Source organism: Phascolarctos cinereus, unplaced genomic scaffold, assembly GCF_003287225.1.
Source record: "Phascolarctos cinereus isolate Bilbo 61053 unplaced genomic scaffold, phaCin_HiC Scaffold_5;HRSCAF=322, whole genome shotgun sequence".
Classification (NCBI taxonomy): Eukaryota; Metazoa; Chordata; class Mammalia; order Diprotodontia; family Phascolarctidae; genus Phascolarctos; species Phascolarctos cinereus.
In genome coordinates, this window is record NW_027555958.1 from 55,323,743 (window position 1) to 55,345,322 (window position 21,580).

Consider the following 21,580-nt stretch of genomic DNA (forward strand, 5'->3'; position numbering starts at 1 on the left):
AAGAAGCACCTAAACTAGTTGTGATTGGTGTCAATAGTCAGTAAACATTTATTAAGAGCCTTTAATGTGATACGCACTGTGATAATAAAGCAATTCAGACTTCTATAGCACTTTAAAATTTACAAAAATACTTTCCTTAGAACAGCCTTGTGACATAGGTAGTGTAGGCATTATTATCCTCGTTTTACAGATAGGCTCAGAGATTACATAGTGAGTATCAGAGCTGGTATTCAAACTTGGCACTTCTGACATCGTGTCCAGCATTTTTTCCACTCTACCCTACTGCATGTTTCTAATTTAAATTTTCTTTTTTAATAAATCAATAAATTATTTGAGCAAATAATAAATACAAAATAGTAATGCTTTCCAAAAGTAAAATTGACTAGCACATTTTAGCATTTAAAATAGTATCTGTTGAAGTTGGCAGGTTGTCTGTTATGCTCAATTTGAATGTTTTCTTCTGTTTTGGTAAAGATATACATGGGTGACGGGTAAGGAACCACTTACATACTACGACATGAACTTGTCAGCTCAGGATCATCAGACCTTTTTCACTTGTGATACTGATTCTCTACGTCCTTCAGATACAGGTACTCTTTTTTTTTGTCCTTCATGATATTAAGGGAAGTGGTGATTATGGAAGGTATTTAAAGATTTCTGTAGCTCTCTCTTCACAGTTATTGATTATGGTGTACTTATGTAGCTAAGAGTTAAAATTTTTTGTATAAGAAACTCAGATTGAGTTGAAACTTTCATCGAAATTGGGAACTGATTTGACATTCCTGTTAGTTTCCCTGAGAAAAAAGATACTACAGTACTTAATAAACTTTGTGAAGTTGTTTCTTTTATTATCCAAAGGAAGTCAACCTTCAGATGAACTATATCAATGACTTAATCACACATAGATTGCACAATAGTTTAGAATAGAAAATGATTATCTAAAAAATGTGTAATTGGGTAGGAGGGAGGAAAATAGGAGAAGAGAGTTGACCTGTACTTGACCCAGTGAGTAAATTAGGGATGCAAAGTGTTAGAAAAGATCAATAGTTCTCACTGAAAGGATAAAAAACATATATACTTTTAAAAAAATAATAATAATAGTTAACATTTATGTAGCATCTACTATGTGCTAGGTATTGTGCTAAGCGCTTTGTAAGTATTATTTGATTCATATAAGAATACTGGGATGTAGGTGTTATTATTATCCCCATTTTACAGTTAAGGAAACTGAAGCAAAGAGAAATTAAGTGATTTGTCCAAGGTCACACAGCTGGTAAATGTGTGAGGATGGATTTGAATTCTCACTTCCTGACTTCAGGCTCAGTGCTCTATCCGTTGTGCCACCTAGCCACCCTAAAATAAAGGTCTTCAGAAAACAAGCAAAACCATACAGTCTAAAGATATAGACAGTGTGTCTTCGTTGAAATTATGTTTACCATAACACATTTCTGCTGGGCTAACTGTATATGAACCCAAGGTAATTGGTATATATAGTTAGTGGAAATTGTAAATGGAAATACAAGGTAGAGGAAATGCTTTAAAGGTTTATAGTTTCTAGCAGTGTGGCATAACAATAGATTCAACATTCATTCAATATTCAACAAGCATTCATGAAGATATTACACTATGACTAAACTAGATTTATAATCGGAATGCAGGACTGGTTCAGTATTAGGAAAACTATAAACATAATCGACTGTGTTAATAGCAAGGACAGTAAAAATCGTATGAGAATATGTTAATAGATGCAGAAAAGGCTTTTTTTTTTTTTAGGCAGTTGGGGTTAAGTGACTTGCCCCACGTCACACAGCTGGTAAGTGTCAAGTGTTTGGTCTGAGGGCGGATTTGAACTCAGGTCTTCCTGACTTCAGGGCTGGTACTCTATCCACTGCACCACCTAGCTGCCCCAAAAAACTTTTGAGAAGATACAATACCTATTCCTGTTAAAAACATTGGAAAGCATAGGAAAAATTTAATCTTTCCTTAATGTAAGTGGTATGTATCTAAAACCAAGAGCTAGGATTATCTGTAATAGGGGTAATCTAGGAGTCTTTTCAGTAAAATCACAGATAAAGCAAGGATGTCCATTATCACCACTACTATTCGATATAGTACTAGACAATCTAGCTATAACAGTGACAAGAAAACGAAATTGAGAGAATAATCAGAGGAATAAAAAGAGGAAACAGAATGTTCTTTTTTTGCAGGTGATATGATGGTTTACTTAGAGAACCTTAACATTAACTATAAAGTTAGTTGAAACAATTAACTTGAGCAGAGTTGTATAATATAAAATAAATCTACACAGATCATCAGCATTTCTGTATATTATCACCAAAATCCAGCAGAAGAGGTAGAAAGAGAAGTTCCATTTAGAATAATTGCAGACAGTATAAAATCCTTGAGAGTCCACCTTCTAAGACACATGGAGACTATGTGAACATGATTACAAAACACTCTGCACCAAAGACAAGCATAAATAGTTGGAGAAATATTAATTGCTCATGGATGGGCCAATATGATAAAAATAGCAACACTCTCTAAATGAATTTACTTACCCAGTGCCATACAAAACTACCAAAGGATCATTTTATAGATCTAGAAATAAATGATAAACTCATCTGGAAGAACGAAAGGTCAAGAATATCAAGGGAATTAATGAAAAAAGTGGGAAAGAAGGAGCCTAGCAATACCAGATCTCAAACTGTATTACAAAGTAGTAATTGTCAGAATAGTATGATACAGGTCAAAAAATAGGTTGTTCAGTAGAGCACATTAGGTACCAAAATATAGAAGCAAAAGAGCACGACAGATTAGCGTTGGATAAACCCAAGAATAAATTCCAGCTATTGGGATAAGGCAACCCATTATTTGACAGAAATTCTTGGGAAAACTGGAAAACAATCTGGAAGAAACTAGGTATAGTTTAACAACTCACACCATATAGATTTCAAATGAGTACATAATTTAAGCTTAAAGGGTAAAATCATAAGCAAATTAGAAAAGCAAGGAAGAAATTACATCTGGTCAGATCTGTGGATAAAGGAAAAGTTCATGACCAAACAAGATAAAGAAGGATTGTAAAAGGTAAATTTTAATTACATATAATGAAAAGGTTTTTACACAGACAAAATCAGTGCAGCTAATATTAGAAGAGAAGCAGGCAAATAGGAAAAAGCTTTGCAGCAAGTTTCTCTGGTAGAGGCCTCGTTTCTAAGATACACAAGGAATAAGAGCCACTAAATAATTGATAAATGGTTAAAGGATGTGAATAGGTAGTACCTAAGGGAAGAAATCCAAACTATCAATAACTACTGAAAAACTGCTCCAGATCACTAATAATTAGAGAAATGCAAATTGAAACGAGGTTTCACCTCATACCCATCAGATTGGCAAAATTGACAAAAAATGGAAAATGACAAATGCTGGAAGGGTTGTTTGTGGAAACATGTACATCAATACGTTGTTGGTAAGCAATGTGGAATTATGCCCCCAAAGTTGTTAAATTGTGTATACCAGGGATGGGAAACCTGTGACCTTGAGGCCACATGTGGCTCTAGGTCCTTAAGTGCGGCCCTTTGACCGAATCCAGACTTCACAGAACAAATCCTTTTATTAAGGGGATACACTATATATCTTTGACCCAGCAATACCACAATTACATCTATATCCCAAAGAGATCAAGGAAAGGAAAAGGACCCAAATATGCAAAACTATTTATAGCAGTTCTTTTTGTGATGTCAAAGAACTGGAAACTGAGGAGGCACCCACCAATTGGAAAGTGGCTACATAAGTTATAGTATATAAATATGGTGGAACACTACTGTGCTGTAAGAAATGGTGAAGGGGATAGTTTCAGAGAAATCTGGGAAGACTTTTATGAACTGATGCAAAGTGAAGTGAGCAGAACCAGAAGAGCACTTTACATAATAACAATAATATTATATTATGTGTATGTGTTATAAAGACAACTTTGAAAGACTTAGGATTTCTGATCAATTTATCAGTAAACATTATTAAGTGTCTACTATGTGCCTGGCACCGTGTTAAGCATTAAAACTAAAGAGGAAAGAGACAGTCCTTGCGCTCCAGAAACTTATAATCTAATGGAGACAACATGCAAACAGAAATACAGAAAGCAAGCTATATACCAGATAAATAAGAAATAATTAGCAGAGGGAAACCACTAGCCAGAGAAAATGCCCAGAGCAGAAAGATTGTTGTTGGAACAGCCAGGAGGCCAATGTCATTGGATTGAAGAGTAGATGTTGGGGAGTAAGGTGTAAGAAGACTGGAAAGGTAGGAAGGGCTAGGTTATAAAGGGCTTTGAAGGCCAAACAGAACATCTTATATTTGATCCTGGAGACAATAGGGAGCCACTGGAGTTTACTGAGTATGTAGGCAGGTGACATGATCAGACCTGAGTTTTAGAAAATCATTTTAGTGACTGAATGGAGGAGGGGGGATTGGTGTTGGATTGGGGAGAGACTTGAGGCAGGCAGACCCACCAATAGGCTATTACAATGCAATTATATTCAAAGTAATTTCTAGGAAAAGAAACTGGCAACTGAAGGAATCTGGATATTTATCCTAATGAAGGCAGTGTTTAAGCTGCACTTTGAAGGAAACTCAGGATTCTTAGAGGCAGAGGTAAGGGAGCAGTGTGTTCCAGAAGGGAACAGTCAATGCAGAGACATCGAGGTGGGAGTGTTGTATATGGGGAATAAAAGTAGGCCAGTCTGACTGGATTTTAAATGGCTTTAAAAGTCAGATAAAGGAGTTTTATATTTTATCCTACAGCTAAAGAGGTGTCCTGGAGCTCACTGAGTCAGGGAGTGACACGGTCAGAGTTGTGCTTTAGGAACATCAATTTGGCCATTGCATAAAGAATGGATTGGAGAGGAGAGACCAGTAGTACGGGTTAAAAGTGATAAAGGTCTTTATTAGGATGTCACAGTGTGAGTGGAGAAAAGGGGATAAATTCAAGATATATTCTGGAAATAGAATTGACAAAATTTGGCAACTGATTAGATACATGAAGTGAAGGAAAGAGAAGAGTTGAAGCAACTCTGAAGTTTTGAACCTGGGTGACTGGAAGGATGGTGATGCTTTGGGCAGCAATAGAAAAATTAGGAAAAAAGGATAGTTGGAGGGGAAAGATAATGATTGTTTTAGAGGGCAGAGAAATAACAGCAGTAGCAGAAAAACCAGTGCTACTTACTTCTTTACATGTTTCCCTGCAGCAGCCACAACCCCGCCTTCAAATTTATAGTATTTAACTTAGCTTCCCACTCTTCTGAAATAGTTGAAGTGATCCAGCAGGAAAGCTCTCAAATTTCCTCTTCTCTTCATCAAAACATGTTAGCATCATCATAAATTCTTCATTCTATCTCAGCTGAAGGTAACCCTGCTCCTTTTTAAGCCTAATCCCTCTACCTGCATCTTTGATCCCATGTGCCCTTGATTTTATTACACTTCTTTCAGAATTTCCAACATTCACCTCATCTTTGTCATGCATTTTCAGTCTTTTCCTCCTTTCCATTGGTTGCTTCCTATTTGTCTATAGATATGCTTAGGTCTTCCCAATCCCTTAGGGGAAAAAAAAGGTTTTTTGTGTTCTCCTATTGCATCCCAGGACTTCCGCTATCTTACTCTCTACCCTTCTTAGCCAAATCTCTTAAACATATATGTCTGATTTCATAGCAAAAGATCCAGCCTGGGGTGCCAGTTTTCATTGAGCTGTATTAGTTTCCTGGGTTTCCAGTTCCTTCTCAGAAGGAATCCAGAGAGTCTATGTCTCTGACCTCAGAGTTTCCACCTCTTATCATTTTCTTAATATACTTCTAAACTCCAGTCTGAAACACTGAACCTTCCTGGTACCTTAGCAGACTTCAGGGATTCAGCAAGTTGGCACACCTGATTCCTAATTACATTCACCTTGCCTTCTGTTTTTACACATTCAGCATTCATTCCAATGATGGCAGTTTTCCAGGGAAGGTATTAGCAAAAACTACAAGACAAAGGATCTTGGTTTTAGTGGGCATGGAGAATGGATCTTTCAGTGACCTGTATAGAATGTGTAAGGTTTTATTTCTGTCTCTATTAAATAACTGTTATTTAAGCTCAAAATGCATTCTGATTATCCTTCTAAAAGGTAAGGTAAAAAGGCTTGATGAACATCTCTTGATTCATAAAGTTATTAAGGCAAATGAAGTCTTTCTTAAAACAAATCGGCTTCAGTGTGAAAACAAAGAAAAACAAGGATCTATAGTGCCAGAGGATAATCTTGACCTGTGTCTGCTTGGAGGTTTGAAGAATATTATTCAGAAGAAAACAAAGATCCCTGAATATTTGGAACCAAGAAATGAATATGAGGTTATTTCTGAAGTAGTGAGACCTCAGCAGTCTTTTTAAAAAATGGTTTTATTTTTTCCCAACTGAACATTTTTTTTTTAAATTTTGAGTTCCAAATTCTTTCTCTCCCCCTCTCTCCCCCTCTGTCCCTCTTTTCCCCCCTCCCTCCTCTTTCCCCCCTTCCTGAGACAGTAAGCATTTTGTTGTAGGTTATATGTGTGCAGTCATGTAAAACATATTTCTATATTAGTCATATTGTGAAAGAAAACACAGACCAAAAAAAACCACCACAGAAAAATAGAGTGAAAAATAGTGTACTTTGATCTGTATTCAGATTCCTATCACTTCTTTCTCTGGAGCTGGATAGCATTTTTCATCATAAGTCCTTAGGAATTGTCTTATATCATTGTATTGCTGAGAATTGCTAAGTCATTTGTAGCTGATCGTTATATAGTATTGCTGTTACTATGTACAATGTTCTCCTGATTCTGCTCACTTCACTTTGCATCAGTTCAGTCTTTCCAGGTTTCTTGAAATCGACCTGTTTGTCTTTTTTTCCATTACAATCATATACCACAACTTGGGCCAATATGGCGGAGTAAAGGCAAGGACTTGCTTGTGCTCTCCCCCAAGCCCCTCCAAATATGTGTAAAAAATGACTTTAAACAAATTCTAGAGCAGCAGAACCCACAAAAAGACACAGTGAAACAAATCTCCAGTTCAAGACAACCTGGAAGGTCGACAGGAAAGGTTTGTTGCACCAGGCTGAGAGAGGAGCACAGTCCAGTGTAAACCATGCCAGCACAGACCGGGCCTTAGCAAACCTGGAGCAGGCCTCAGGGGGCTGTGGTATTTTCCAGACTTCTCAACCCACAAACGCCAAAGACAGCTTAGAAGGTCAGTAGGATAGGTCTGTTGGACCTAGGTGAGCGAGGAGTGCCCAGCACAGCCCGGGTGGCAGTGGTGGCAGCAGTGGCAGCTGCTGCTTCTGGAGCTTGCAGCCTACAGATGGTAAGGGGATTGAACAGTTGATCAGAAGGAGATTACAGGGGTCTCTTTGTTGGCACTGAAGCAGAGATTCTGTTGCTTTGCCTATACTTGGATCTAGGTTGCAGTCCCGGATGTCAGTCCTGGGGTGAGGAGGAGCATTGGCATAGCAGAGCTTGTGGCAGTAGTGCAGAGGCAACCCTTCTCACAGTTCCAGTGAAAAAAAGAGTACTTATGGTCACTCACAGACCAGAGCACAGACCAGGAGAGGTGTAAACATCTCTCCTTAGATCATACCACCTTGGAAGAACTGAAAACTTATAGGTCCCTAGAAGTCTCTCTGAAAACAGTGGCACAAAACCCCTCAAGCTTGGGACAGTACACTCTCCACACTGGAAGCAAAGCCCTACCTTAACAAAGAGTCAAAAAGTCAAGTAATTGGCTGGGAAAATGAACAAACCAGAAAAAACTCAGACTGTGTCACAACTTAGAGAACTCTGTGCTTTTTTTCTTCCTTTTTTTTTTTTAACATCTTTATTTAAAGTTTTGAGTTCCAAATTCTATCCCTTTCTCCCTTTCTTCATTCCTCCCTCCCTCAGACTGGATACAATCAGATATGTTATACATGTGCAGTTATATAAAACATTTCCATATTAGTCATTTTGTACAAGACTTGGATAAAAGAAAAAAAAGAAAGTGAAAAATAGCATGCTTCAGTCTGTATTCAAACAATATTAGTTCTTTCTCTAGAGACAGGTAGTCTGCTTCATCATTAGTCCTTTGAAATTGTCTTGGATCATTCTATTGCTGAGAATAGCTAAGTCATTCGCAGTTCTTCATCAAACAGTATTGCCATTACTTGTACAATGTTCTCCTGGTTCTGTTCACTTCACTCAGCATCAGTTCATGTTAAGTCTTTCCAGGTTTTTCTGAAATCATCCTGCTTGTTACTTCTTAGAGCACAGTAATATTCCATTACAATCAGAGACCTCAGCTTGTTCAGCCATTCCCCAATTGGTGGGCATATTTTCGATTTCTAATTCTTAGCCACCATAAAAAGAGCTTCTATAAATATTTTTGTACAAATAAGTCCTTTTCCCTTTTTATGGATGTCTTTGGGATGTAGACCTAGCAATGGTATTGCTGGATCAAAGGGTATACCCAGTTTTAAAGCTCTTGGGGCATACAAATCCTTCACTGTTAAGAAAGCAGTTATCTATTGTCTGAGGAAAGAATGTGAATTCATAGGGGGCTGCCAGATTTGGATCATCCCATAAGCGCTGAAGGAAGAAAAGTGAAATTGATAATTCCTTGCTGAAGGGGTACTGTTATAACTATTTGATTTTTGTTTATCTTCTCTCACTTTTTTATGTCTTGTCTCAGTCAACTCTTTGTTTTCCTGACAACAGTAATAAAGGAGTGTGGTATTTTCCTAGGTCTTTTATTCAAGATTTTACAGACAACCTTCCCAAGATTTGGAAAGCCTGACAGCAACTACTCACTTATATTGATTCACAGAGACACAAATCATACTGCCAGAAAGAACCAAGAAAGAATTGAGCAAGAAATTAAATACCCTAGACCACAGGTGATGTTTTCCTGATGCACAGTTAAGGCAAAGAATTCAAAGTAGAGAAGCACATTTGCAAAGTAGACAGCTGGTTAAGAAGATGGCATATGAGTATAGGATCTGGAGTTTTGGACCATGGCTTAAAATTAAAAAATGGTAGACTCCTGTGTAGGAATGGAGGCATGCCTTGTTTTATTGTGCTTCACTTTATTGCACTTTGCAGATACAGATTGAGGATTTGTGGCAGCCCTGCATCAAACAAGTGTATTGGTGCCATTTTTCCAACAGCATATACTCATATCATGTCTCTGTGTCACCGTTTGGTTATTCTCGCAGTATTTCACACTTTTTCATTATTATCACATCTGTTGTGATCTGTGATTATTGATGTTACTGCTATAATTGTTTTGGAGCACCACAAACTGCACCTATATAAGATGGTGAACTTAATAGATAAACATTGAATGTGTTCCGACTGCTCCACCAACTGGCCATTCCCATCTCTCTTCCTGTCCTTGGGCCTCCCTATTCTTTGAGACATAACAATATTGAAAATAGGCAAATTGATAACCTTGCAATGGCCTCTAAGTGTTCAGGTGAAAGGAAGAATCAGTTGATGCAACACACTTCATTGTTGTCTTATTTTAAGAAATTGGTGCAGCCGCCCTAACCTTCAACAACCACCACTCTGTTCAGTCAGCAGTATCAACATAGAGACAAGACCCTCCACCAGCCAAAGTGTTATGACTTGCTGAAAGCTTAGGTGATGGTCAGCATTTTTTAGAAATAAAATATTTTTAGTTATGGTATGGGACATTTTTTAGACATAATACTATTGCACATTTAATAGACTACAGTATGATATAAACATAACTTTCATATGTACTAGGAAACCCAAAAATGTATGTGACTCACCTTATTGTGATATTTGCTTTTTTATGATGGTCTGGAAGTGAAACCATAGTATCTCCATAGTATACCTGGATATTTAGTAAGGCCTTACCGAGGCAGCTAGGTGGTGCAATGGATAGAGAGCTGACCTTGGACTTAAGAAAGACTTGAGTTCAGATCCAACTTCAGATACTTACTAGCTGTGGAACCCTGGGCAAGTCACTTAACCACAATCAGGCTCAGTTTCGTTATCTGTAAAATGAGGATAATAATAATAGCACCTACCTCCCAGAGTCGTTATAGGAGTAAATGTTTGTAAAGTGCTTTGCAAATCTTAAAGTGTTATATGAATGCTAGCTGTTATGTAAAAATATGTTTGCTTGGAGTCTTGAAAATCTGATCAAAAGGGCTTTGAAGTAAAGATGAACAAGAAGGGGGAAACTGCCTATGTAGATCCATTGAGTGAGATATTGTAGAGAGTAGCTACAATTTAGGAAGAACAGTAATAGAGACACGCAGAAATACATAGGAGACAAGATAAACACAAGTAAAAACAAGCAGTATTGTTGTCAGAGTAATTTATAGATTACCTGACTAGAAAGAGGAGACAGATGAGTCTGGGAAACCTATCACAAGTCTGGCAGAAAAGAAGGATATACTGGTGATGGTGAACTGCAGTTATTTAGACATCTGCTAGAGTTTTCTCCTGCCAAAAGAAGAGTAAAAGTTAATTTTTTTTTTTTTGCTTAATGGTAATTTCATCCTTCCAAAGATGGAGGAACTAACAAGGGGGAAATTCTGTTCTGAATCTGATTCACACCAACAAAGAAAAACTCGTTGCTAGGTGGGGTGGAAAGGTGAGAACCTTGGGAGGACCACTACCTTAGAATTTGCAATAGAAAAGGAGAGGAAAGTTGGGCATAATCTAATGTGTATCCTGGATTTGGAAAGAACACATTTCAGTGGGTTAAGAGAAAGGATAGGTAGGGTCCTATGGACTAAAATTCTAAAAGGAAGTCAGCCCAGGTGGGATAGGAAGCACTTAAGTGTAAAATTCTGAAGACACTAAAAAAAACAATTCACATGAGGGGAAATGGGAGTTATCTCAAGAGGTCAGTATGGGTCCACATGGAACTCACCAGCCAACTTGGATTTTTTAAAAGATGTGTGCAAAAGATGAAGGCAAGGATGAGTAGTAGGAGATGGATCCAAAGCGTGGCATATTTCTGTAAGAACAGGGTCAGTAGTATTGGAGCAAACCAGCAGAATTTATGCTGGGGCAAAAAAGAGGCTCAAAGAAGAAACAGCTGCTGTTTACAAGGAGGCAGGACAATGACGTCTGATGAGAGAGAGAAAGTGGATCTTCTTAATTCTTATTTTGCTTCTTATTTCTACCAGAAGGAATCATCTTTGTACTGAAAAGAACAGAACAAAAATTTCATATTGGGAGGTTGATGCCCAGCAGAAAGAAGGAGCTAGAGAACATATAGCTGCTTTTGATGAGTTCAGGTCACCTGGCTCAGATGAATTATGTCCTAAGGTATTGAAAGAACTGGCAGATGTGGTTGCTAAGCCCTTGTCAGTGATTTTTGAAAAATTGTCCAGAAATGAAGAGATGCTGCAGGATTGGAGAAGGCTAATGTCCAGATTTTTTTTTAAGGGAAGAAAATGGAGTTTCCAAATTATAAGCCAGTGAGCTTGAGTCCAATTCTGGGCAAAATTCTAGAACAAATTATCATAAACATGGTTAGTGAACATCTAATAAAGAAACCAGTGCTCATGAGAGCCAGCATAACTTCATCAAGAATAGGTTATCTGTCTTAGGCTAACCTTATTTCCCTTTTGGAAAGAATTTGTAAACTGGTAGATAAAGGGAATTCTGGAAATATATTATCTAGATTTTAGCAAAGCGCTTGATAAACTATCATGCCAATCTTATGGAGAAGCCCATATTGGAATTTACCCACTTAGGTATGCTGAATTAAGCTTATTTTCCTGTTCTAAAATTTCAGGCTTATTCTTAGGAATTTTTCTAAATCGCTTTGTAAGTTATGGTGCACCTTTCCTATTACTGTGTTTTAATAGCTTCCTACCCTCCAGGGTTGTTATAAGGAGAAAACATTTGTAAAGTGCTTTACGAATCTTAAAGTGTTATATAAATTCTAGCTTTTATTTTAAAAATACGTTTGTATGGACTCTTGAAAATCTAATCAAAAGGGCTTTGAAGTAAAGATGAACAAGGAGGGGGAAACTGCCTGTGTAGATCCACTGAGTTAGATATGCAGAGAGTAGTTACGTAGTATCTCCAAAGTATGTCTATTATATTTAGTATTTTTTTTTCTAGGAATTGTTTGCACCTCGGAAGGATGATTAAACAGACAGACTGAAAAACTGAAGACCATAAGCACAATTTTTTTCACATACTTTTGGTATACAAAGACCTAACTTTGCTAAAATAAACTTTGAAATACAATAAACACTAAAATAAACAATCTATCTACAAATATTTGAGGGCCTGAGTGGTTTGCCATTTCCTTCTCCAGCTCATTTGACAGTTGAGGAAACTGAGGCAGACAGGGTTAAGTGACTTGCCTAGGGTCACACAGTCACTAAGTGTCAGATTTGAAGTTATGAGGATGTCTTCCAGACTCCGGTCCCAGTGCTCTATCCACTGTGCTACCTGCTGCCCCTTAGGAGGAATAGAAGTTTCCTAGAAATCTACTAATATAATGTTGGTTAATAATCCTTAATTGGTTGATGTCTCTTATCAGTGTTGGCAGTTCCCTTCACCAGCAGAGTTTGTAATTCATCCATGCCTTCTCATCTGTAATTCTTGTCTGTGCCTTTCCATAAGTCTTCTATAGATTATCTAACCAGTGTATTTGAGGCCCTCATCTAGGTCTTTTAGTATTTTCATGGATACTAGTGCAACGCTCAAGCAGTCCTGTTATTCATCTCTCTTACTACGTTACAAGTTCACCTCCTTTTCTCATAATACGTGTCCTTGATGGTGTTTGGCATATATGATCAAGGTGGACGTGAATTTTTTCCTTTGTAAAGTCACCAGTCTCAGCCTGCGTCTCCTTAACACTTCCCAGTCAGGTACTGCCTTGGTTTTGAAGAGCAGTTTAGAAGGCTTAGTCAGGTCATTTGAAAAGCCATGAACAACCCTGCTTACTTTTTTTTTTCAAGGGCTTGGGATTTAGGTGATAACTCTTGATTCTACAACAGTTCTTCCCTCACCCAATTTATCTTCTCAACTGTATTGCTACTCAACTTACATAATTTTCTCTCCTCCTCCTTAAGGGAAGGGAGAGAATATATTACTAAATACATGAAACATATTTGTAACATCTTTGGAAAGCACATATCTGACATCTTTCCTGATTATTTTCATTCATTACATCTATTTAACTATAATACATAACTCACAGTTGCTTTCTATAGCTGTGTCCTAAAGTATATATTTCCCCATAACTTTCTATTATTTATGATTTGTGGAATATCTTTTAACAGTACTTGTTTTGGAATCTGTGGTTATTTGGCTATTCTCTCATATGAAAAGTATGAAAGGCGAAAGAACTTATATAATTTTATTTTAGGTATTCTAATTCTGTTTTAATTTTTACATTTTGATTTGAAAGTACAGTGTAATTTATAAAGCAGAGTCCCATAATTCTGTAACATAACTAATTTAGGGTGGAGGAGTAAGCTCACTTAATATTGTCTATCTGAGTACTTCCTTCTTGGGTAATATTTCAGTGTTTCACCAGAATCACTATCTTTTACCTGGTCATTGGTACATAGACGCTGACTTGCGTCGATTTGTCAAGCTCAGGAAGCATTAGCTGTCATCTAGTTGGTGACATGTTTGAGATGAGGAATGTATTTTTGTTGCACAAGCGGAGTGTATTGTCTCCTTTTCCAAGCCAAGACTAATATTTTGTTTCCAAAGGAAAACTCAAACATTTTCCACATTATTCTTACTGGACAGTTGCAGGTTTTGTTCCAAAAGAAACATACATAGATTCTCTAGGTTTCTTATCAAACCTGAAATAAGCCAGATACTTCCAGGGATGTAGTTTTGAGTTATTGTTTAGAAACTTTTGATGTGAAATCTTTATTTTAATCCAGTAAATGGACGTAGCAAAGTGGCAATGTTCTTCCTTTGGTTGAAGGGAGCTCCTAATTTAGGATTTTGTTAAAAATTGAAGGAAACTACTGACATTTTCTAGAAGTGTTCAGTGTATGAAGTTGATTCTCTTGTCTTTTACATCAAAAGGAAATTAAAATATACCTCTTGGATTAAAACATAACACAAATTAAGAGGTTTTTTTTTAACATTTCAGGTTTCATATGTTTTTAGCAGCTTCTTGTTACCTTTCAGAATGTTAATAACTGGTGGTATATTTCAGGTTGATTATAATGTGACAGGTGGCTTGAACTCAGTGGATTGTCTTAATACAAACTGAACACAACTTTCCAGGTATATGTGTGTGTTCATATTTTATAGAGGTTTGATAAACTTAGTATTTCACAATAGTGCTTATTCACATATGTGACAAAGAAGATATACTTTGTTAATTGTTATGTTTCAGGCTTTCACATTAAATGGAAATTTACCTCAACTAAATTGGGTTAATGTGAGATATTAACCCAGTTCCATTCAGGTAAATTTCAGGAATATATAATTTGACAGTATTTACCTTCCTAGCATTTTGTACATTTTACATAAGAAAATTTATATTTATAATTTTCTTTTTTGAAATTTTTTTCTATAGTTATGCAGAAGGCATGGCGGGAGAGAAATCCTCCAGCTCGCATCAAAGCAGCATATCAGGCTTTAGAATTGAACAATGAGTAAGTTTGAAATATGTGAAAATAAGGAATAACCAAGAAACCTGATTTGTCAAACATTTTTATGTTGTTTTACATTAATTACTTATTGTTTTTGAAGAAACTTGGAAAAGTTTTAGAGTTTTTTCACCCAAATATGCATATCATGAATACAGTAAAACTTTTTGACAACTATACTATGTTTTTGGAACTATGGTTTTTGTTTCTTTTTAATAGATGTTAAAAATAGGAACAGTCTTTTTTAAAAAAATAGATTGCTAATGCAATTGACAGTAATTTGTACTTATAGGGGTGGGGAACTTGTGGCCTTTCAGGTCCTCAAGTGCGGCCTTTTGACTGCATCTAGGTTTTGCAGAACAGATCATTTTATTAAGGGATTTGTTCTGTGAGGTTTAGATTTAGTCAAAGGACTGCTCTTGAGGATCTAGAGGGCCACATGTTGCCTCAGGGTCGCAGGTTCCCAATTCCTGACCTATATAGGAGTTTCTGGGTCTGTGTGAAAGTACAGAAGTGTGTCCCCTCTGAAAGATTTTTTTTTTCCTATCCTGATAGGTTTTTGAAAGGGGTTCTCCAGAACTACAGAACTGTTCCTTAAAATCAGTTCATTTTATTAGTAAGCATTTATTAAATACCTAAAGTTCTCTGAACCAAAATGGTATTTAAGGGGCAAAATGGACATTCAAAGTAAAAGGCCTAGTCCCTGCTCTTAAGAATATTAAAGTTTAATTTGAAATGGAACATGTACTCACAAATCAACATGAAAAACATCATATTGCTAAGTATAAAATAGGAAATCATAAATGCCAAAGGATGCAGAATGAAAGGAATCAGAGCTGGTTTGTCAGGGGATACATTCTAGAAGGGGCAAATTTGAGGTTTCATTTTGACGAAGTTAAGGAACATCAGTTGGGCATTGTAGGGTAGCTAGACATTTAAAGCAGTCTTTCTTACTAAAATATAATTTCAGTAGTCCTTTCTGTCTGATTTACATATACTTCAAAACACATCGAGATTAGGTACAATTCTCCTTTTTAAGTATTTTTTCTTGGTTAGTGGAATTATTATATACTTCACTTTTTTTTGAGGTAATTGGGATTAAGTGACTAGTCCAGGGTCACACAGCTGTCTGAAGTCTGAAGTATCTAAAGTTGGATTTAAACTCAGACACTCCTGAGTTTAAATGGCCTTCAGGGCCAGTGCTCTATGACCTTGCTACCCCAGGTCACCTTGTCCAGGTCCACCTTGCTACCCCATATTTCCCTTTTATTGAAAGCTCTTACTAGTGTAATATGGAGAGTATTTACATAATTTGCCTTGTATGGCCCTTAATTGTCTCCCTGCCCTACTGTCATCTTCTTTTTTGACCTGGCCAGATATTTCTATTAATTCTGCCATTCTTCTGTGTTAAAGAAACAAGGTAGGAACATTGTCTTCATAAGCATACTTTTAAAATGAACACGGTACAAGGAGGGTACTGGGAGAACTTCTTGTTTTTGAAAACATTATATTAACAAGATTCAGTTTACCAAGTTATATGGTCATTACCTTGGGAATTTCAGGGACCCTAACCCCAAAGGAAAAGAATACATAGGACAGGTAAGTTTCAGTGAGGAGGAAGACTGAGACTTGTAATAGTGGTGGGGATTGGGAAGACTAGTATAGGGGGCAAAGGGAGGATAGACTTGTTTTGGATACCATTTGTAGGGCCCTAGATAAAAAGGAAACTGTGAAGGAAGGCAGAGCCAGAATAAGGAGAGATCTAGCTGTTGGATCTGGGCTGTCGGGAACATGCTAGTTCTTATCAGGCACAGTTATTTTCTCCTACATTGCCCTCATCTCCCTTGATTTTTTTTTTTTTTGCTTTATTTCTCCTTGACTCTGTTGGGGAGTTATAATCACTTTGGAAAAATTTACTAGGACATGAATCAGAAGATTTTAGAAAAAGAAATTTATCCTGTACAAATAGCATGTCTTAGTCACCCTATTTCTGAAAAATTTTTATTCATGGTAATATAATTTTTTAAATTAGAGAAATAAACTAAGGTAATCATCTCAATGTATACAGACTAAAAGCAGGCTTAGTTATTGTATAATTCATCATGCTACCTCTTTATATAATATATTGTGCACTTTACATCTCTCTCTCTCTCTCTCTCTCTCTCTCTCTCTCTCTCTTCTCTTTCTCTTTCTCTCTCACTCTCACTCTCTCACCCTCACTGCATTACCTCAAGAAAAAATAGAGAAGGAAAATAGTTCAGAGAAAGAAAAAGTAGAAGCAAAAAGATAAATAATAGGACAAAAAAACCTGGAATGAATGAATGACAAAGCATTTTGAGCTCCTACTATGTGCCATTCACTTGGGGATACAAATACAAGCAAACAAGACAGTCCCTTCTCTCAGAGAACTTATATTCTTTTTTTTAAATAAATAAGTTTATTTATTTATTCTTAGTTTTCATCATTCACTTCTACAAGATTTTGAATTCCAAATTTTCTCCATATCTCTCCCCTCCTCCCACCCCAAAACAGTATGTAAATTGATATAGGTTCAACATATACATTCATATTAAACCTATTTTCACATTAGTCATGTTGTAAAGAAGAATTAGAACCAATGGGAGAAACCATGAGAAAGAAGAAACAAAAAAAAAAGAGAGAGAGCAGATAATATGCTTTGATCTGCATTTAAGCTCTATAGTTCTTTTTCTGGATGTGGACAGGAGAACTTATATTCTAATGGAGAAAGACAGCATATAAAGGGGAACTAAAAAGCTGGGGTGAAAAGTGGTAGATGTGCAGCAGGATGGTCTGGAAATGACTTCAAATTGATAAGGAGGTTTGCTTCAGATCGAGGTAAGACAAGAGCTCTCCTAAAGGCAGATGGGCAGTGGATAGAGCGCTTGACTTCCAGGACAGTGACTTAGCCTCTCAAAGCTGTGGTTTTCTCCTCTGTCAAATGGAAATAATGACAGCATCTGCCCTTCTGGGCTGTGAAAATCCGATGGGATGGCAGGTATAAAGCGCTTTGCAGATTTTAAAGCACTGTATAAATGCTAGCTATCCGAGCCCAGGGATCCAGGGATGGAATTTAAGCGGTTCTGGTGTGGGAAGGAAAAGAATAAGCATTTATATGGTACCTACTATGTACCAGGCATGGTGCTAAACAACAACCCTGAAAGGGAGATGCTGTTGTTTTCCCCATGTTTACGGTAGAAGAAACTGAGGCAATCAGAGGTTGTATGACTTGCCTGGGGTTACCCAGTTGGTGAGTGTCAGAGGCTGGATTTGAGCTCAGGTCTCGGTGACTCCAGGCCCAGCATTCTGTGTACTGTCCCCAGGAGCAGGGAATCCAGAGGTGTTGTGAAAGATGGCTGGAGTGGAGGCAGCTCAGTCTGGAGATGGCTGGGAAATGAGAGAGAAGTACGGTAAAGAGAGGGGCCAAGAGGAGGGGAGAAGAGATGGAAGGAAAACAGGCTGGGAAGGGGGGTACTGTGGTTACTTCTGTGTGAGCGGCTGCTAGTGAATTAAAATCCTGACCAGCTCCATTTAAAGCTAAATGGGCTGGGAAGGAGGGGGTCAGTGTGAGGACACAAGGGGGGCAGAAGAGGAGTTTAGAAGATGCACTGTTCCCTTCATCCTTCTGCTTTCATTGCAGTTGTGCCACCGCCTATGTTCTCCTGGCTGAGGAGGAGGCGACGACGATTGTCGATGCTGAGAAGTTATTTAAACAGGCCCTCAAAGCTGGAGAGACAATTTACAGGAGGTCACAGCAGCACCAGCACCAGAGTCCTCAGCATGAAGCCCAACTTAGTAAGCACATCTAAACTGAGTTGAGCGTATCTTTCCGAATACTCTTTTTTTTTCTTTTTAAGGTAAATGCTCATAGGTTAGTTCATTTTCATAGAAGTGGCTAATCTATTTACCTAGGTTATTTGTAAACTAAAAAAAGAAAAAAATGTATTCATTAGGAGAAAAATATAAAAGTTTTGCTTTAATTATGTTGAAAGAAGATAACAATACCAATTTTTATAGTAGTTACTGTCAAAACAAATATATAATTCATCACAAGGGGAGGTTGGGAGAATCATTAAAAACTCACTTTGTAACAGTTTGTTCTTAAAAGGAAGGTGCTGTATTCAGTATTTTAGAGTTTTCTTGCTGGTAATGTGATGTTGCTTTGTTCCTCTGTCATCACAAAATGAATACTGTTCAGGCTCTGGATGTCTAGAATTAGGGCCAGGGAGCTGCAGTGGGATATGGATGAATTCACTTTATTAAATTCTCAGCACAATACCCACCCACCCTCATATCTTGTCTTAATTGTTCCTGAAATTCTCCATGAAGTGCTTGAGGTGGTCTTTTGGTGAACCACAAAAACTGAGGCCTCTCTTCTTTCCATAGGGAGACACTTTTACCAGAGACATTAGGAGCAACAGCACTGCTGCTGCCTTCTCTTTGTGGCCAAAGGGCTTCAGTTTCATGATTTTGGCAGTTAGTGGACAATAAATTGAAATGTTTATATATTGTATTATCTGTTAGCAGTTAAGTTCTAAATCTTTTTGTTTGTGGAAATTCAGGTTTGGATAATGTCCCCTCTCTAGGCTAAATATTGATGTATACAGTATGTTTCATTACTGCGTGTTATTATAACACACAACTGTGGGAATTTATAATTTTGTAGGCTGGAACTAATGAAATTGCATCTGTTAAAAAGTGTCGTGTTATTTATCCTTGTAAAATCTCATATGTGAGTATGAGATAGTTACAGAAAAATTTTTTAAATGGTTTCTAGAAGTTTTGAGTTTGTTAGCCATTGGCAGTTTTTTTTTTTAAGTTTAATTATCCATGGAAATTTTATTTTGGAATCTCTTAGCTAGCCAGTCAAAACAAGTGAAGATTATAATAATACTGTTATTTAAGTAGAAGTATAAAATAATGAGTTAATGCTGCTTTTCTCAATTAATAATGGCTTTTTTTTTCTGTGAGTCTTAAACATGAACTTGTGACACATGTACTGTAGATTTTGCATTGTATTATTGTTGGACCAGTTATTTGTAGAGACATAAATTATATGCTTTTATTTCAGTTATGTCTTCCATGTAAGTAAGGAAATGTGATGGATAATATAAATAAAATTTCAGATGATTATGTTAGCCAGTAGTTGTATCATTCTTTTCTTTTTCATTTAGGAAGAGACACCAATGTATTGGTTTATATTAAACGAAGACTAGCAATGTGTGCGAGAAAATTAGGAAGAATAAGAGAAGCAGTAAAAATAATGAGAGATGTGAGTAATTTTGAAGATCAATACTGATACTTTTAATAACTGAAAGTGTTTTCAGCAACTTCTACATTTTTAGTTGAATCAGTTTTTAATTGACTTAATAACAAAATGCATATGGAATGTAGCTTTATTTAGCAAGTTGTAGAGTCTCTTTTATTCAACAAATTCAATTTAATAAACATCTGTTAAGCATATTCTAGTTCTAGGCACTGGAGACTAAAACAAAAATGAAACTGTCTGCCTTCAAGGAGCTTACGTTCATCTAGGGAGAGACAGTATGTTGTTATTTTGCTAAACTACAACTTCTGTGTTCCATGTTTTAACCATTTTTTTTAATATGCAGCTAATGAAAGAGTTTCCTCCTCTTAGTATGTTGAACATCCATGAAAATCTTCTAGAATCCCTTCTAGAATTACAGGCTTATGCAGATGTGCAGGCAGTTCTGGCGAAATATGATGGTAAGTGGTGTTTGTCTAACACTTTTACCTAACGATTACATTCCCTTTTCTCTCTTAGTCTATCTGTCAGATGGTTCAACATCAAAATGTAGCACAAAGGGCAGACTGGCATGGGTCACTAGGAAGTGTCTTCTTCTCATCAGGGTCTTTAATTGAATCAGAAATCTAAAAGAGATGCCTTTTATCCTGCCAAAGTACCCTGATCTTGCTACTATGAAATAGTTGCGTCAGTTCACCTCAGGAGTTGTAAGGATTGCTGCAGAGACACACTACAACTGTTCTTCTCCCTGGGGACATGAACATGTCTCCTGTGAGGTATCTCCTCGTAACCACAAACTGAAAGTAGCCTGACATCACTCATCACAGTGTCCTTTGACATGCCTTTCAGCTTATCAGTGCACCTTATCACTTACCACACCTGTCCTGTTGTAGATTTTTGACCATTAACTTAGAAATATTTGTGACCTGTTCCTTTTTTGCCTGTTGACTTGGAAAGTTTGAAAGTGTTATATTTGGAGAGAGAAGTTTATTTTTTTTAAACATCTGGAACACTTAAGAAGTGCTTCAGAATGATGCACGCTCATGAAGAAATTTGTGAGAAATCCTTTCCATATGTTACTTACCAGATGCTTGGCCTGCTTGGGGTACATGTACTAGACAAGCTTGGAGACTGTATTTAAGAAATCAAAGTGAGCTGCTGCTAGAGAAAGCCCAGGACTTGAGATTTAACTGGTTTAAAAAATTTGAGATTTGCTCCTGTGTTCTGAATTCTTTATTCAGTATTCTAATACTGTTATGCTGTAGAATTTCACTGTTGTATTCTTGGAAAAAATAGGAAATCCTCCATTTTAGTATTTTATTTGCTAGTTTCACTTGAGCTTTGAGAGTCATTAAAGAGATGATCTTTACCGCTGTAGTTCTGGTGCACTTTAACTTTTTGAAAGTCAACTTTGACATTTAAAAAAAAGTTATGAAATTTACATAATGTGTTTATAGACATAATTTTAAAGTTATTTTCCTTAAGAAATTTAAGCTTGATTTCAGTGATTTTGGATCTTTTTATTACAGATATCAGTCTTCCAAAGTCAGCAGCAATTTGTTATACAGCAGCACTGTTGAAGACTAGGACCGTGTCAGATAGGTGAGTAGCTGTGGAATTTAGAGCATCTGGAGAAGATA

General features: G+C 36.9%; 1 protein-coding gene across 4 annotated transcripts in view; it reads left to right on the plus strand.

The window, feature by feature from the left end:
* ST7L (suppression of tumorigenicity 7 like) overlaps positions 1-21,580 on the plus strand; it is a 59,187-nt gene that overhangs the window by 14,230 nt on the left and 23,377 nt on the right. For all 4 annotated transcript variants that reach the window (XM_021001851.2, XM_021001845.2, XM_021001855.2 and 1 more), the window contains exons 5-10: positions 475-590; positions 14,584-14,662; positions 18,315-18,469; positions 19,849-19,946; positions 20,287-20,401; positions 21,470-21,542. In XM_021001851.2, coding sequence (XP_020857510.1) covers positions 475-590; positions 14,584-14,662; positions 18,315-18,469; positions 19,849-19,946; positions 20,287-20,401; positions 21,470-21,542 — 636 coding nt within the window. The remainder of the gene's footprint in view (positions 1-474; positions 591-14,583; positions 14,663-18,314; positions 18,470-19,848; positions 19,947-20,286; positions 20,402-21,469; positions 21,543-21,580) is intronic.